At 42.2% G+C, this 15,859-nt stretch overlaps 1 protein-coding gene across 1 annotated transcript; it reads right to left on the bottom strand.

Annotated features, from left to right (window-relative positions):
* Window positions 1–9,255: 9,255 nt before the first annotated feature.
* LOC147972518 (uncharacterized) lies at window positions 9,256–14,849 on the bottom strand. The gene is made up of 7 exons (XM_087521504.1): window positions 14,707–14,849; window positions 14,353–14,601; window positions 14,148–14,231; window positions 13,710–14,051; window positions 13,545–13,619; window positions 12,929–13,468; window positions 9,256–10,109 (listed from the first exon to the last, which is right to left on the bottom strand). The coding sequence occupies exons 1-7, from the start codon at window positions 14,774–14,776 to the stop codon at window positions 9,271–9,273; spliced, it is 2,199 nt and encodes a 732-aa protein (XP_087377630.1). The 5' UTR covers window positions 14,777–14,849; the 3' UTR covers window positions 9,256–9,270.
* Window positions 14,850–15,859: the final 1,010 nt, after the last annotated feature.

Raw genomic sequence — 15,859 nt, 5'->3', positions numbered from 1 at the left:
GGGCATCTCTCTTTTGCTGCACTGTTTCGTATTTACCCCTCTCTTTTCAAATTGTGTCCTAGGGAGATCCTTGTATGTGATGCTTGTGAATTGGCTAAACATACAAGGGTTTCATATCCTAGTATAGGATTAAGAAGTGGCAAACCATTTGAAATGATTCACTCAGATGTTTGGGGACCCTATGAGGTTCGTTCAATTTCTGGGCATCGATGGTTTGTAACTTTTATCGATTGCTTTAGTCGCTACACTTGGCTTTATCTCCTGAAGCATAAGAGTGATGTGTGCTCGGTTTTTAAAGATTTATGTGCTCTTATTAAAAATCAACATGGGGCAACTATTAAAATCTTACGGTCAGACAATGGTACGGAATATATTAACCAGGAGTTTGGACAGTTCCTTGCCTCAAACGGCATTGAACATCAAACTACATGTGTTAACACTCCAGAACAAAATGGTGTTGCAGAGCGTAAAAATAGACATTTGCTTGAGGTTGCACGCTCACTTATGTTTACCATGAATGTGCCTAAATTTCTTTGGGGGAGGCAATAAAAACTGCAACATACTTGATAAACCGTATGCCTCTTCGTGTTCTTGGCCATAAGACCCCTGCTGAGTGTCTTCTTCAATCTAATGATTTTGTAGTTCCTCCAAAGGTCTTTGGGTGTGTTTGCTTTGTGCATGATTATAGGAACTCTGTTGGAAAATTAGATCCACGTGCTCTCAAATGTGTTTTCATGGGTTATTCTCCTTCTCAAAAGGGTTACCGGTGTTGGTGTCCTTCGGAGCGCCGGTTTTTTGTGAGCATGGATGTGGCATTCCGTGAACATGAATCATATTAAGGCTCAACCAATGACACTGGCATTGCCTTATCCACATCTGAAGTGCAGCAGGAAGGGGAGAGTGGTACTAAAGGATCTCCATTAATCCCTATTCATGTTTCCACTTCAGATGGTTTACCCACTCTAGATGATGTTCGAAATCAGGGGGAGGAGACAAATAGTGATGGGTGTAATAATGGTTCTGATCATGGAGACATACAAGATGCATCAGGAGACTCTTCACTTCCTTCACAAGATGGTGAGCTTGACATGCATGAGGACCCAGGTACTAACAATAACCTCTCTAGTCATGTTGCTCCTATTAGCACCATCAGGCAGAGTGATAATCAATTATCTATCCTTGCTCCTGAAAATGATCTACCTATTGCTATGAGGAAACCTACAAGAAATCGAAACATTTCTGGACACCTCAAAGATTATAAACATGATATAGCTAATTTCATTTCCTATGAATATTGCACTCCACCCTTCAAAAGCTTTATTGCCTCTTTAGACTCTGTTTCCATACCATCAAACTGGAAAATAGCTATAGAGGACCCAAACTGGAAGGGAGCAATGCTTGATGAGATGAAAGCCTTGGAGAAGAATGAGACTTGGGAGCTTGTGGATCTACCACCAGTTAAGCAACCAGTAGGATGTAAGTGGGTATTCACTATTAAACACACCCCTGAGGGAAAGGTGGATAGGTATAAAGCCCGGCTCGTGGCAAAAGGCTACACACAAACATATGGAATCGATTATGAAGAGACCTTTGCACCTGTGGCAAAGATGAATTCAGTAAGGACACTTATATCATGTGCTGCAAACCTTGATTGGGATATTTACCAGATGAATGTGAAGAATGCTTTCCTTCATGGTGATCTCCAAGAAGAAGTATACATGCATATACCGCCTGGATTTGAGTCAAGTAAAACTGCTGGAAAGGTATTGCGCCTACATCGTTCTTTATATGGCTTAAAGCAATCACCACGTGCTTGGTTTGATCGGTTTAGACAGGCCATGCTAAAAAGGGGTTATTTTCAAAGTAATGCTGACCATACGCTATTTTATAAGCATATTAAGGGCAAGGTTGCAATCTTGATAGTGTATGTCGATGACATTGTGATTACTGGAGATGATTCCAAGGAAGTTGCAGAGCTGAAGTATCATCTTGCGCATGAGTTTGAAGTGAAGGACTTGGGACAATTAAGATATTTTCTTGGTATAGAGGTCTCACGAGGGTCGAAGGGTATTTTTCTCTCACGGCGAAAATATATCTTGGATCTGCTCAAGGAAACCGGTATGCTTGGTTGTCGACCTGCTGCTACACCTATTGAGCAAAATCATCGGTTATGTAGTGATGCTGGGACACCAGTGGATCGAGAGCGCTACCAGAGACTAGTTAGAAAGTTAATATATCTATCTCATACCCGTCCAGATATTGCCTTTGCTGTGAGTGTAGTTAGCCAATACATGCATGACCCAAAATCAACTCATATGGAGGCTGTAAATAAGATCCTACGGTATCTTAAAGGGTGCCCAGGAAAAGGCCTCTTATATACCAAACAAGGGGACTTGCAAGTCGAGTGTTATACCGATGCTGATTGGGCTGGTTCCCTAGATGATAGGCGCTCAACATCTGGTTACTGTGCATTTGTTGGCGGAAACCTAGTTTCATGGCGAAGTAAAAAGCAAAGTGTGGTGGCTCGGTCTACTGCAGAAGCTGAGTTTAGATCTATGGCTCATGGCATATGTGAGTTATTATGGTTGCAGATCCTCTTAGCAGAGCTGCGGTTGTACAAGTACAAACCTCTGATGTTGTACTCTGACAACAAAGCTGCCATTGATATTGCAAATAACCCTGTTCAGCATGACCGAACCAAGCACATAGAGATTGATCGTCATTTCATCAAGGAGAAGCTCGATAGAGGGATAATTTGCCTACCATATGTAACTTCAGCCAGTCAAGTAGCAGATATACTTACAAAAGGACTCCCGGAAAAAACTTTTTTCATGTTTTGTACCAAGATGGGTATGTACGACATATTCTCCCCATCTTAAGGGGGAGTGTTGGTGTATAAATAATGTAATTAGAGGACTTCGTTGGGTCTAAAATGTAAAGTGTATAAACAAAATATAACTCAGAACAGAGAGACTGGATCGGTGAGGAACGATTCAGAATTCCCCCAAATCCTCTTCGTGCCATCTCCAATCCCTAGCCCAAATCTTACAAATCCCACATGATTTTCATCACCCAGCTATGATGGAGCAGCACTGCTAGACTTTACGGTCTATGTCTGGGGAGGTGGTTATGTGCGCAGGTCGTCTACATGGAAAATCCCAGTCACAAGTTCATTGTGAGGAACGTCCATGTCCGACGCGAGAATGCGCGATGGTGGTTCGCGCGGCTGTTAAAAGACAGCAACATCCTTGGTCTGCCTAGCTAGTTGAATCCAGACAAGAGGTTGTAGACTGTTTCGTGATTATGAATGTCCTTGGAGTACGGTTTGATGCATCCACCTTTTTCGGTCATCCAGGTTATTTTTTTAGAAAGAGTCGGTCATCCAGGTTACGACTTATGATTAGTAGTTTGTCGGCGGTTCAATGTGTCACTTTATGTTCTCACTTCGTCGGCTCTTACGGATCCCTTCGTTGACAACCTGAAGGCTGTGAGGACTGCTTGCCACTGGCAGGTAAGACTTGCGAGAAATTTCAACTTGATAATAGAGGCAGGAGATAAAAACAACAATATTGAACCGACACAACATGTAAGGATTCCACAGATTCCTGAATGATGTGGAGGTTAAGGAAGCACATGTTTGCGGAAGACACTTTACATAGAGCAACAAGATATAATACAATGACGGAGAAAATTGACAAATTGTTCTATTCGCTTGAGCAGGAGGATGCTTACCCCAGTCACCTTCTCCTTGCGTTATCCACATCCCTCTCTGATTACTGTACAAAAATATTCACCAAATAAACTGAGTTTCAGAAGTGCTACTGTAATGATTGCCTATAGCACTAAATTTTCACCTTACTTTCGTAATGTACACATTATACCATAAGCAATGTATCTTATGTCTTAACCCTTATGTAGAATGGCTGGCTACAATTTTTGAGAAAAAAGTATCACTCTTACTTGTTTTTCTTCCAAAGTTCACTGAGGAGGTGGCGTCAGGGGTAGGGGTGTGATTCCCCATCTGAATATTTTGTTGGTAAAAGGGGCATGATTTATAGCAGACATAGATAACATAGTGTTTGCAAAGGGGGATTTAGACCATGCCACTTGGGGGAACAAATGAGCCAGAGCTCGAATGTTGCTTGGCAGGGAATCAGCCTTGCTCGAGAACCGCATCATCTTCGCAATTCTGTAGAAGCAGAGAGAGAGAGAGAGAGAGAGAGAGAGAGAGAGAGAGAGAGAGAGAGAGAGAGAGAGAGAGAGAGAGAGACCCCTCTAGGCTTGAGAACACAACATTGCTCATGTGTTTCCGAAAGTGACAACATTACAGAAGGATAAAGGTGAAAGCAGTCTCAGTGTCACCACCGGAGAATTCAAAGTACTAAATAGCACGCCGCAACGCCGCTATAGCTGTTGGAGACCCCTCCCGCTAGTGCTATGCTCTTTTAACGGTAAATTGATAATGACGTTGATACGTCGCTAATTCCCGTTATAGTTCTAAATGTGTAGCCATCTAGCTCCGCTAAGCTGGTGGTGGCCCAAAAATGTCTGGACTTCTCGAAATCATGCCACGCGCGTCCCAAATTTTTGCCTTATTCTTTCTTCTTGTATGGCCTCCGTCATCATCGAGCATTAGAGTAGGCGCGTTGCAGACCGGCGGTAATGCCGCAAGACGACGAGAACGACCCAGGTGTGCCCTGCTGGTGGACCCAGCGGGCGACAAAATTTCGTCGGCCGAGCAGCAGCGTCGAAGGGTTATCTGGTGCAATCTTCCTCAACGCAGGCGAATGACCAAGCAAGCCGCGGTTTGGCACTTGTCCAGGTATGAATGATTCGTTTGCCACATGGTTGTTAGAGCATCTACAGCCGGGAGCCACAAATCTTCCTCATACGTCCGGACAGGCCGCCCGGTCATAAAATTTCGACCAAGACGGGCACCTTAAACGGGACTCAAACGCCCGGACTGATTCGCACCCATCGTATCCAGCCTAAAATGTGGCGGATATGGGGCATCAGGGCACGCCCGCCACGTCAAATCCGACCCATGCTAGCCCATCCGACCCCACATATTCCTCCCTATCCGCTTGCCGGACCAAATCTTAGCCACTTCACACTCAACTCCCCTCCACTCTCTCCACCACCCAATCTCACCTCTGGTGATCTCTGGCCGTCCTCGGCATGGCAGGCAGTGGATCTGACTCCGACCAGTCCAGATTCATTGTCTGGGGTGTCATCCCGTGCTGGTTGGAGGAGGCAATGGTTGTCTACATTGCACTCAGCTGCTCCCGGGAGGACAACGCCCAGCTGACGGCGGGATCTGTCCAGCGCGACTCCATAGCGTCGACTAAACGGGCGTTCATGTCCTCTGGGATTGGATCATCGCGGTCCAGGAAACCGAAAAATGTCTCCTTCCCCATCACCAGTCAGGCAGACTACCGGTGTGCCCGCCGTGGAAAGGAGAGGATAAGGGCCGCCGAGGCCCGTATCGTGGCGAAAACGGCGAAGGCGACGGATGCGGCGGCACGGGCGACCACAAGGGTGGAAGCCATCTGCGCCCACATAGTGAAGAAACAACAGCGAAGGAACATGTGTGCCCTCGCCCGAGAGTAGAATTGAACCGTCCATGCCATGGCTAAAATTTCAGGGCCCGAAGTTGCGAAGTCCGGCTGTAGATACTCTTAGGCCGATTACGCCCAGTGTGTCCCAGGTACCAGGCATGCATTGTTTTCAAAGGCTGGTGCACTTGTGTACATGGTGGGATCGTGAGGCCGTGAGGGGATTATACCTAGCAGGACATGCTTGCCTATGCTACCCATGTTGGTCTAAATAGTTTTAAATAGTTCCCATTCATCAATTGAAGTTTCGGAACCACCAAATACGGAAAAAAAAACTAAGAGCATTCAGAGAAAAGTTGAGAGCTTTTGGTAAACTATTGGAGTTTCGAAAACATCCATGTTTCATCAAATACAGAAAGGGCCTGCATCTGTGGGCGGATTGGCAACAAGTAAAGCTGTATATTTCTGCTCATTAACCAGACGAGTTTGGTTTATATCTTGAGCATCTGAACTGTGACTCCTCATGCGCTATCTTGGAACGTACCTTCACGTTTTGAAAATTAATTGTTGCCAGGTATACAAGTTTTATTGTTTGATGAGGTCTTCACCCTTACTATCCAGCTACAACATGTCATCTCCATAAATCCAACCAACTGTGCATGTAGAGTGGTGTAGTTTTATATGCCAGTTGCCATGACCACGTAACTTTTTTCAATACAGGGATTCGTCCAAATTGATTGATTAAGTTGGCGGCAAAGTGAATAGGGAGTAAACAATCTCACAGATAATTTGCTCATAGTTATCTTATCCCTACTGTCAACATTACTCGTTGTCTACATGATAGTCGAGCACAACACATCACACTATGGGCTTAGGAGGTGTCAAGATTAGTATCGTGCTATTACTTCAGTTCCCACAATAGTAGCACAATGACGACAGCACAGCGCTTGGAGCTGGAACTGGCTCGCTACACGAGAGTGGCGATAGAGCGGACGAGCTCGCCTGCTCTCGCTATTGTGTACCAATGGGACAAGGGCGCGTCGGTTCGTATATTAAATGCGATCGCAGTAAAACAGTGTCATACGGTGCCGCCACTGACGGTCGATAACGTCTAGCGACCGTGCAGGCCGTCACACAAACGCCGTTTTCGTAAGGCTGGTCATAGTGAGAGTAATTTACCAAGTAACATAGCGCATTTTAAGACAGGTTTGCTTATGTGACATAGAATTAATGAGGAAAGTAGTGTTTGGAGTAACATAATATGTTACTGTAACATAATGCAACCCAAAGAAAAATGAGACTATGATGTAATAAATGCTATCATCTACTTGTATGTTATTTTGCACTATAAAGATAACAAAGACTAGTGTCATACTAGTTAAAGGCACGTGCTTTGCACGTGTGCGTTCTTAATTAAAAACATCATACATGAAGAAAATTTTAAATACAGACGATGCACTTTGACAAACCTCTTGCCAACTTACAATGTCCCTGGACAAATTTGATTTTCTTATATTTTCAAAACATGCATAGAGTAATTTTGGTTAACACTTACTCCATCTGTAAATTAATATAAGAGTGTTTAGATCACTAAAGTAGTGATCTAAATGCTCTTAAATTAGTTTACGGAGGGAGTACTTGACAAACTTACAATTTCCCGCAAAAAAAAGAGAGAGACAAACTTGAAGTAAACATTCTCAAAACAGTAAGTTACATCATGGGATTAAAGTTTGTTCAAGAAATAATCATCACCGCGCATTCTACATCACTTGGATGTACATGAAATGTAATGCATTCTACCTTGCATAATATTTATTGTCAACAAAAAAATGGATATGTGTCGGTCCATATATACTTTTTTAGTAGTCTATATCAGTCCATATACAGTCCTAAAATTCATGGGGAAAACGTGAGAATAGCCTGTTCCACTTGACCTTCTGTTTTTCCCCAAATTTTTATTTGTTTCTATATTTTTTATTTTTAACAAATTTGTTTTTTATTTGAGGGGAGATCGTTGGACCTTCTGCAGGCTAAAATATGGATTTGGGCTAACATTTGGCCAGACGGGCCTTGAAGCCTGCCACTGGGCTAGCTGTATGGAGCCCCACTCAAAAACGCGAACCAGGTCCTCCTGCCTCTGGCTGTCGAGCGGAGTTCTATAAAATGAAAGACTGTCGTTGTCTCAAAAAAAAAGACTGTCGAGCGGAGCGCCGCCGCGCTGCCGCACCTTCTCCCGTCCCCGCCGACCCGCCGAACGCCGACCCTAGGACTCCCACGCCGCTGGCGCAGCGCACGACCCGGCCATTGGATATCGTGCTGGACTCGCCCAGTCGTCATCAGCAGGCACAGCGGCTCCTGAATTCAGCAGCCACGGCCGCACACAACACACGCCGGTAGGCGGCACACTTCATGCCTCCGAGCGATGGCGCAGGTGAGTAGCACCGACCGTAGCATCACTACATCAACATTCGGCATTTAGCAGGCATCAGCATGGTTTGTTCTCCAATTTCGGATTTTATCGGATGTCTCTGAGGGGATTCAATTTCTGATTTTTTTTCCAATTAAAGAACGAAGAATAAGATTGATGGTTGTGATCCTTTTTTTGATAGAGAAGTGTGAAAATTGTTGATTTGTAGGTTCCAAAAATAAAGAATAAGCGTGGTGATTGAAACATTTGTGCCCCCATTTGTTGCTTACAAAAAAAATCATATAGTTAAATTGTAATTGTTTCTATGTCCTTTCAATGTAACTAAATATATTGGATGTTGCCAATACTAAGAACAATTTTTAGGTTCGTTGTCATTATTGTGAATTTTCATATCTTGTATTTGTAGCTTCTGCAGGTGTAATTTCAAGGTATCACCATGGCGAGATCCTCTTTGCTGATAACCAGGAACGTGAGAATTGTTTCGATGCTGAAAACTCTGAAGTGAGCACTGTGAAGTATGATATGCACTTGACGCTGGATCATTGCACTACCCCATTGAGTTTGAATATGATTCTGCTAACTCTGATGTAGCGCCAGCATGTAGAAGCTACAACATCTACGCTGATGTTCGTAACCTTCGTTCCTGGTTTATCACCTGTGTAAGTTCCTGAAAATTGGTAGGCAACGCGCTGGTTCTGTTCATGTTCTTGCTGCCCAGGCACATCAGATTAGAATTAGTAATCTATCTATGGATGGGGCATGTCCCTCCATTGTTGAGTTGGTTTGTAATGACTCTGTAATTGATTTCGTATGACTAAAGCAAAATGGTTTGTGCTCCCTTCTGTTGACCGGATGATTCTGTTGTATGTTAAAACTGAAAAATGTCAGTATATTGCATATACATGTGAAGCCCAATGGCTCGGTATAATAAAGAATGATATTTGCTCACTTATGTTGCTGGATTTTTGCTATATGCAATAACTGAAAAAGGAATGGTACATCTATAAGACTTGAGTATTGTATATGCTAGAATAATACCACTGCAAATATATCTTTTGGTACATAATAACTCTCACAGGGACAAGCTAATGACTGAAACCCTATATAACATTATATTTCCCGGGTAGTACTATTTACAGGAATACAACCATATTAGGAACATCACACGGCAATACACATCATGTACATGAATTATACCAAAACATCCCTGTAGACAATATTTTTTGTGCTTTTCCCTGATGGGTCAATATCCTTATTTGGTTTTGCAAGTACTCTAGTTGTTTGTCTTCATATCCCTCTAGACAGAGCGACATAGAGTTGGCCATGAGAGAACACCGGCTCAGGAAGATAGATGCCAACATTTGGGATGGTTTGACCCTGGGCTTTGTTGATTGTCATGGCAAAACTAAGCCGAATTGGAAATTGCTTTCTTTTAAACTTGAAGGGGAGAACATCATCCTCTGAAGGATAGAGAGGAATTCGTGGAAGGAACACTCGCTTCCCAGCATATTGTCCGCCAATAATTTCTGCATCAATAGCGTTCTCTTGAAATGCCTTAATGATAAGCCTTGTACCATTGCATAAACCATTAGAAGGATCAAGGTTGCGAATCAAAATAACAGGGCAGTTGATCTTCAATCTGAGAATATGTGGAGGAAGGCCATTAGGTGTGAGTGAATTTAGGAACTCAGGTTGATAGTGATTATGTGGATCATCAACCACTGAGTCAAAACTGTAATAGACCTTTTCTTCTCCAGGAAATCGGTCAATAAGCATATCATTTAACTCATCCACATATTCATTCTTTGTGGAAAGAATTGCACGTGCACTAATATAGGACGGTGAGTTTCCATTTTTGTCCATTAGAGGAAAGATGTCATCAATTAACTTACTAACAGAGGCCTTCAAATCCGTGTAACCTATAACAATTTCTTCAGGCAGGCGCACATATTCTTGACCAATTGATTCCTCTTCACCGTTACCAATTCTAAGGAGAAAATCAGAGAACCATGGATCAAACAAAGCCCTCATATTGCGCCAAAGTTTGATATGTTTTATGTCTTGCCAAAGATAAGACTTCTTTAGTGTAGCATCTGTAATTTGTGCTCTAGTGCCATGCCTCACCACTGGAAGAACCTGTCTAAAATCACCTCCAAACACTACTACTTTTCCTCCAAAGGGTGATCCACAACCGGTGATATCTCGCAGGGATCTATCAAGTGCCTTCACAGCTTGACGCTTTGTCATAGCAACTTCGTCCCAAATTATTAAAGACGACCTCGTGAGTAATTCTGCAGTTCCACTCTGTTTACTGAAGTTGCACATGTTGTCATCCTGAATATTAATGGGAATTTTGAACCTGGAATGTGCTGTTCTACCGCCAGGCATGATAGACGCAGCAATGCCTGACGTTGCTGTTGCGATAGCTATTCGCCCTATCGATCGCACTTTAGCGAGCAAAGCCTTATAAAGGTACGTTTTTCCTGTACCTCCCGGACCATCTATGAAAAAAACCATACTCTTCTGGTGCAAGACATGAGTCATTATCTCATCAAAAGCAAGTCGCTGCTCATTGTTTAGCTTGTTATACAAATCCAAGTGTTCCTGCTCAACCTCAATAAACATCTCATCATATAATTCTCTCCAATCTAAGCTCTCCAAATCATTATCATCCAATAAGCAGGGCAAGTCAAAGTTCTTTATGTCCTTTCCCATTGAATATAACAAACTTCTAAGATCTTTAAGCACCATCTGATCAATTACTTCAGCATTTACATTTTCTCTTCGAAAATCATCACCCATGGCTTCAAAATGCTTGTCCCACAGTTCAAGGACATTTGTTACCTCGTAGAAAACTGAAATTGTTGCAAAAAGTCTTCTAAGTGCAGATGGCATTTGAAATGCCGCAGCCTCGCTGAGACAATCAGAAATACTACGATCATCCTCAATGAGACCCCTTCTCTGTGCAGCCTCTCTAAATGTCGAGAAAATAACACCATCAACAGTTCGTAGATCCTCAAATGATTTGGCTCCCCTCACATGATTTAGTAGTATCCTCAAATAATAACGCTCTCCTTCAGCAGGGTGCGCAGACACAAGTCTACCAATCTGAATTCGTTTCTGCTTGCGACGTCTCCAATTCTTGCAACTGCTATCCCACACAAAATATTCTGGAAACTCCTTGTACAAGAAATTCCTTGCAAAAATATCAACAGAATTCATTCTAAAATATTCACTAAGCATTGTTTTTCAAGATGATTCTCTGCGTAACACGCTATCCAAATTATCAGAATCTTCATAATGCACAAGATGCATATTTGGCAAATGGACCTGTAACTGCAAAACTGGAGGTGACATCTCACTTAGATTGAAAGAATAAATCCTCCATATAGCCTCTGGAGGTGATATAAACCTTGCATCCCTATATTCGCGAATCTCATCAATAAAAACATTATCTCCTCTGGACTCAATGACAAAGGATGCGCGATCATGACCTTTGTAGATGTATTTAAATAAATATTTAACGGCCTTAATGCTAGAGCAAACTTCTACATTTATATGGCAATTATATCGCATAAGTAGAGATGGACTATAAGGAACAACCCATCTATTATCCAAGACCGCACCCCTAATGCGAACTCGACAACCATCATCCCTCCGTCTATAAATTGGATATGAGTCCTTTCCTTGTAGTGTTGTCTCTGAGAATGTCCGTGGATAATGGTATCTACAACTTCCATTTTCCATGCAAGTATTTTTACTGTTGAGAACTCCGCATGGTCCATGCATCATGTGCTTAATAACTAAAGCATGCAGTACAGGGTATTTGTCTTTATCTGGGATCTCTGCTGATATTATCTCATCATATTGATCTGGATTAGTAATCTTGCAAGTTGACTTCAGAATAATTAAGAAGTGTGCATGCGGTAGGCCTCTCTTATGAAATTCTATTACATGAACATGTGCAACAACTTCACCAAATAATTTCCTCTTGAATAAAAGATCTTTAAGATCCTCCAACTTTGCCTTGAAGACCCGTGCTACCAAATCTGGACGATCTTGTGGCGATTGACCTGGTTCCAGCTCTCTAGTTATCTCTTCCCATTGCGGGTTGCAAGTCATTGTAATGAATAAGTCTGGCTTTCTAAACCGTTGGACCAATGCCATTGCATCTAGATACCTTCGGCGCATGTCTCTTGGTCCTCCAATAAATTTTGGGGGGAGCACAATACGCTTTCCAGTCATGCATGCACGTGTCTCACCGGCTACAACACTATCAACCAATCCTTGATATAAATCTGCACGTATGAGAACCTGAGTTGACTGTTGTAAATAGAAAGCCAACCTTATTGATTCAATCTTGATGTACATATCAACAATATACTGTTGAGTTAATCTCTTTCCAAATAGTAAGACGTTGAACTCGCCATCTCGGATTTGTAACTTATAACAATAATATTCCCTTGGTGATACACAAGAACCAGAGCTCTTTTCCACTCCTGCATTCAAGGCAAGTTATGGTTAGATAAATGAATCTGAAACAAAGTAATCAAGCAAAAAAAAACTTGAAAAAAAAACTTGCCTTCTTCGCTGAGAGCATCTGCTTGATCATTTCTCTTCCTCTTACCATGGGGAGCAACTTTTGGTAAATTCAGGTTCCATCCAACTTCCCCATTCGGGAAAAAAAGTGGATATGACAATGGATCATAGCAACCATGGTATGCTTTTATGTATTGTGGTTTGTCCGATTTACCGTAAACCATGATACTCCTGTCAAAATAACTTCGAGGATTATTTCCCTCGACCCAAATTGCTGCTACTTGTGATGTTGTCGGAGCATTATATACTCTTTGATCTAAGGCAATATTTGTGTTGAGCTCAATATTATATTCATCAAGGTTTGGAATAGAACCAAGGTTTCTAAATATTTGTGCATAAGGATTACTTGAAAGTATATTCACCAACTTCCGGATCAGAGTTTGGTCAAGGTTTGGCGAGTGAAGAAATCTTTGTTGCAAATCTGCATCCGTGTCATAGAAGTATAACTGTAAATGCTTGGGGCCATCTTCTTTTGGAACCAACTGGTCAATACGGTGATAAATTTGGCCCTGTGCGCGAAAGGTGTATACTCCAGACCTCCTATTGCAGAATCTTTGGTCCAAGATCACACCAAGAGAGGTAAAAGAGAAATGAGAATTGAAGTACCGTATATGATCTTGGAAGTATTTTGCATTTGGATCCTGGCTCGTGTACAACTGACGCAATTCATCAGGAACCACTGGGGTTACTATCTTTACTTTTCCATTCATGCAACAAAATGTTGGCGTCTCATATTGGAACCTTTTCGCATTGCAATGTCTACAGTTGGGCACTCGCTCTAGAAAATGATAGCCACAGGGCAATTTATGATATATATGATCATATGGATCTGCTTGTATGCATTTTGTGACATGCTTTGGCTCTTGATATGATTCAAAGTCAAGACCTGTGTTTTTCAAAAGTAATTTAGTAAGTATTACAAAAATTGAGAATCATTGATGAAAATATCAGTCAATACTTACATGGTCTATTATACATTAGACTCTCATCATTCACATCATCGTACTCAATAGAGTCTTCAGTATTTGCTAGATATTCTGTTAAAAATTATCTCTAGTTGTCAATAGATGAAATACTTGCTATGTGCAACATATAATTAAATCATTGTTATTTATGACTAACATTACCATGAATGGCAGGAAAAGAATCCTGGGGCACATAAATGAGGTCTTCATGCAAGTTGTTGGTCTCTCTGCCACGATCCCGTGCAGTACTACAACTTTCTTTTTCTGGCCTCTGTCTTTTATTATGGCCACAAATCTCTTGTACGTGTGTTTCTTCTTGATCATGTGACAGTTCTGAGTGCATGTTGACGCAACGATGTCGCTTACGCTGACGTACATTTTTCAATTCATATTTTGCAGCTTGATCTTCCGAGGATATTGATGATAAATATATGCCAGATGGACTGATGGTGAATCGAGTTCCAGCTTTTGGACGACTTGTGCCAGAACCACCAACATCCGCCACTGTTTTAAGGAAAAAGGGTCAACGACAGTGTGATGAAATATACAAAAAAATAAATTTTGATATTTGATATTTGTTAATTCATTACGTATCACAACCTTGTTTTCCTTTTGATGAAGACCCCAGTTGAGTAAATACCGAATCATGCTTCTCATAGTTTGAACTGGCCACGACTTCCTTTCCTGTAATGTAGGTTCAACCTTATCCCGTCAAAAATTATACATCATATATTAAAAAGGTAAATGAACATTCAATGGTCATTGATAATATTAGAAATGAATATTTTGTCGATTAGAACAGTACCTGTCATGCATATGTTCTTATTAGCTCTTGTATTTTTCTGCTGGGGTGCTGGTTGTGTATTACTACAACTTGCGCTGCACTCACGCCTCATTCTTTTGTACTCACGATTCCTTTGCAAATAGGCTTCCCTCTGATATGGAGTCATTTGCAAGTATCTATCCCGGTCACGGTAACGCTTACGCTGGGAAGAATTCATTTGCGTAGCATTTCTGGTTTCAACTAAAGGATCATTCTGCTCTCCAACGACAGCTAATATTTCCCCACAAAACAAAACAAACAAAAAACAAATAGTATGTCAAGGCAAAGGATTGATAAGGATAATAATTAGATATCAAGATAATAAAAAAAACTTACAGTAGTTCCTTTTTGGTGAAGTTGTTGGGTGAACATTTGTAATATCTCTGAATGGAACCCGGCCTTCCATCTTGTCGATTTTACTTGATTTTGTAAGCCAAGTGTTTTCAACCACAACCTACAGTATAAGCATTAGACCATTTTTTAGGTTACCAAACCCAAGGAAAATAATTAAAGCATATACAAATTTACAAATAGCCATGAGACATGAACAGAATGAACATATGTTGCATTGCCTTTCATAGTGTACTGTTTGGACAAAAACACAAACACCTTGCGTGCAAGAAAAGTAAAAAAATCAGCAAGCTACAATCGGACCAGTGGATTTGTATTTCATATCATTGTAAGCAAGAAGAATCACTTGCAGAACATTCTCACGCAGCAAAATTCCCAAAGGAGCAGAAGAATCAGCAACCTCACCTGTGATCAGCGGCACCTGTGGTCAGCTGGCCGTAGATGGATGTCCAACTACTCTGAGCCTGGAATCACCAGGCGCAAACAAATTTCGAAGCAAGCCACAGACTGCAAGGAGACAGGGCTGGAGATGCAATCTGGACGTGGAGGTGATTCGGAGGTGCTGCCGTGCTGGGTGTGTGGACGGGGGGATGGACCAATGGAGCTGGTGGTGTGTGACCCGCGGGCTAGAGAAATTGGAATACTGGATACAGAGCATCCAGATTACAGGGGAAAGATCAGCGTGAGGAGGTTGGCGGGGAATTAATTTGCCAGAGCCTGGAGGCTACCGTGGGTCGTGGAGTTCTCTAGAAGCGCGGCTCATTTTCAGGTTTGGCGGGATTGCGTGGGCGACGAATCCGGGTGATACAGGCCGTTCGATTTAATAAGTTGACGGCCACAGATGATTCCATCTTGGATGTGGCGGGTAAAACAAGAGAGAAGAGGGCAGATTCAAATATTCAAAAAATCGTGTACTATAGTAGTAGAGATGCATGACACTAGTCTAAGTTACTCCCCACTATGACTAGCCTAACGGATAAGCATCAATGACTTCGTGGGTCCACTTCTCCACCCTCCACCTCCCACCTCCCCGACACTTTCGTAAAAAAAATCCATCTCTTCAGCCGCCGCACGAGGCGAGCAACTCAGGGCTACGGCGATGGCGGAGGCGGGAGGCGACGGGTCACTCCGGATCCGC

This window comes from Triticum urartu, chromosome 5A (genome assembly GCF_056163025.1).
Source record: "Triticum urartu cultivar PI428250 chromosome 5A, HENAU_Tu73, whole genome shotgun sequence".
Classification (NCBI taxonomy): Eukaryota; Viridiplantae; Streptophyta; class Magnoliopsida; order Poales; family Poaceae; genus Triticum; species Triticum urartu.
The sequence above is the reverse complement of the archived record's forward strand: the minus strand, read 5'-3'. Positions and strand labels throughout refer to the sequence as shown.

What these genes read in the sequence shown, in the direction of transcription:
- LOC147972518 (XM_087521504.1), bottom strand. Translation starts at nt 14,776, where the DNA reads ATGGAAGGCCGGGTTCCATTCAGAGATATTACAAATGTTCACCCAACA. An exon ending in TAAGAACATATGCATGACAG is followed by an intron (nt 14,232 to 14,352) that starts GTACTGTTCTAA and finishes CCTACATTACAG; the next exon opens with GAAAGGAAGTCGTGGCCAGT. An exon ending in TTCATCAAAAGGAAAACAAG is followed by an intron (nt 14,052 to 14,147) that starts GTTGTGATACGT and finishes TCCTTAAAACAG; the next exon opens with TGGCGGATGTTGGTGGTTCT.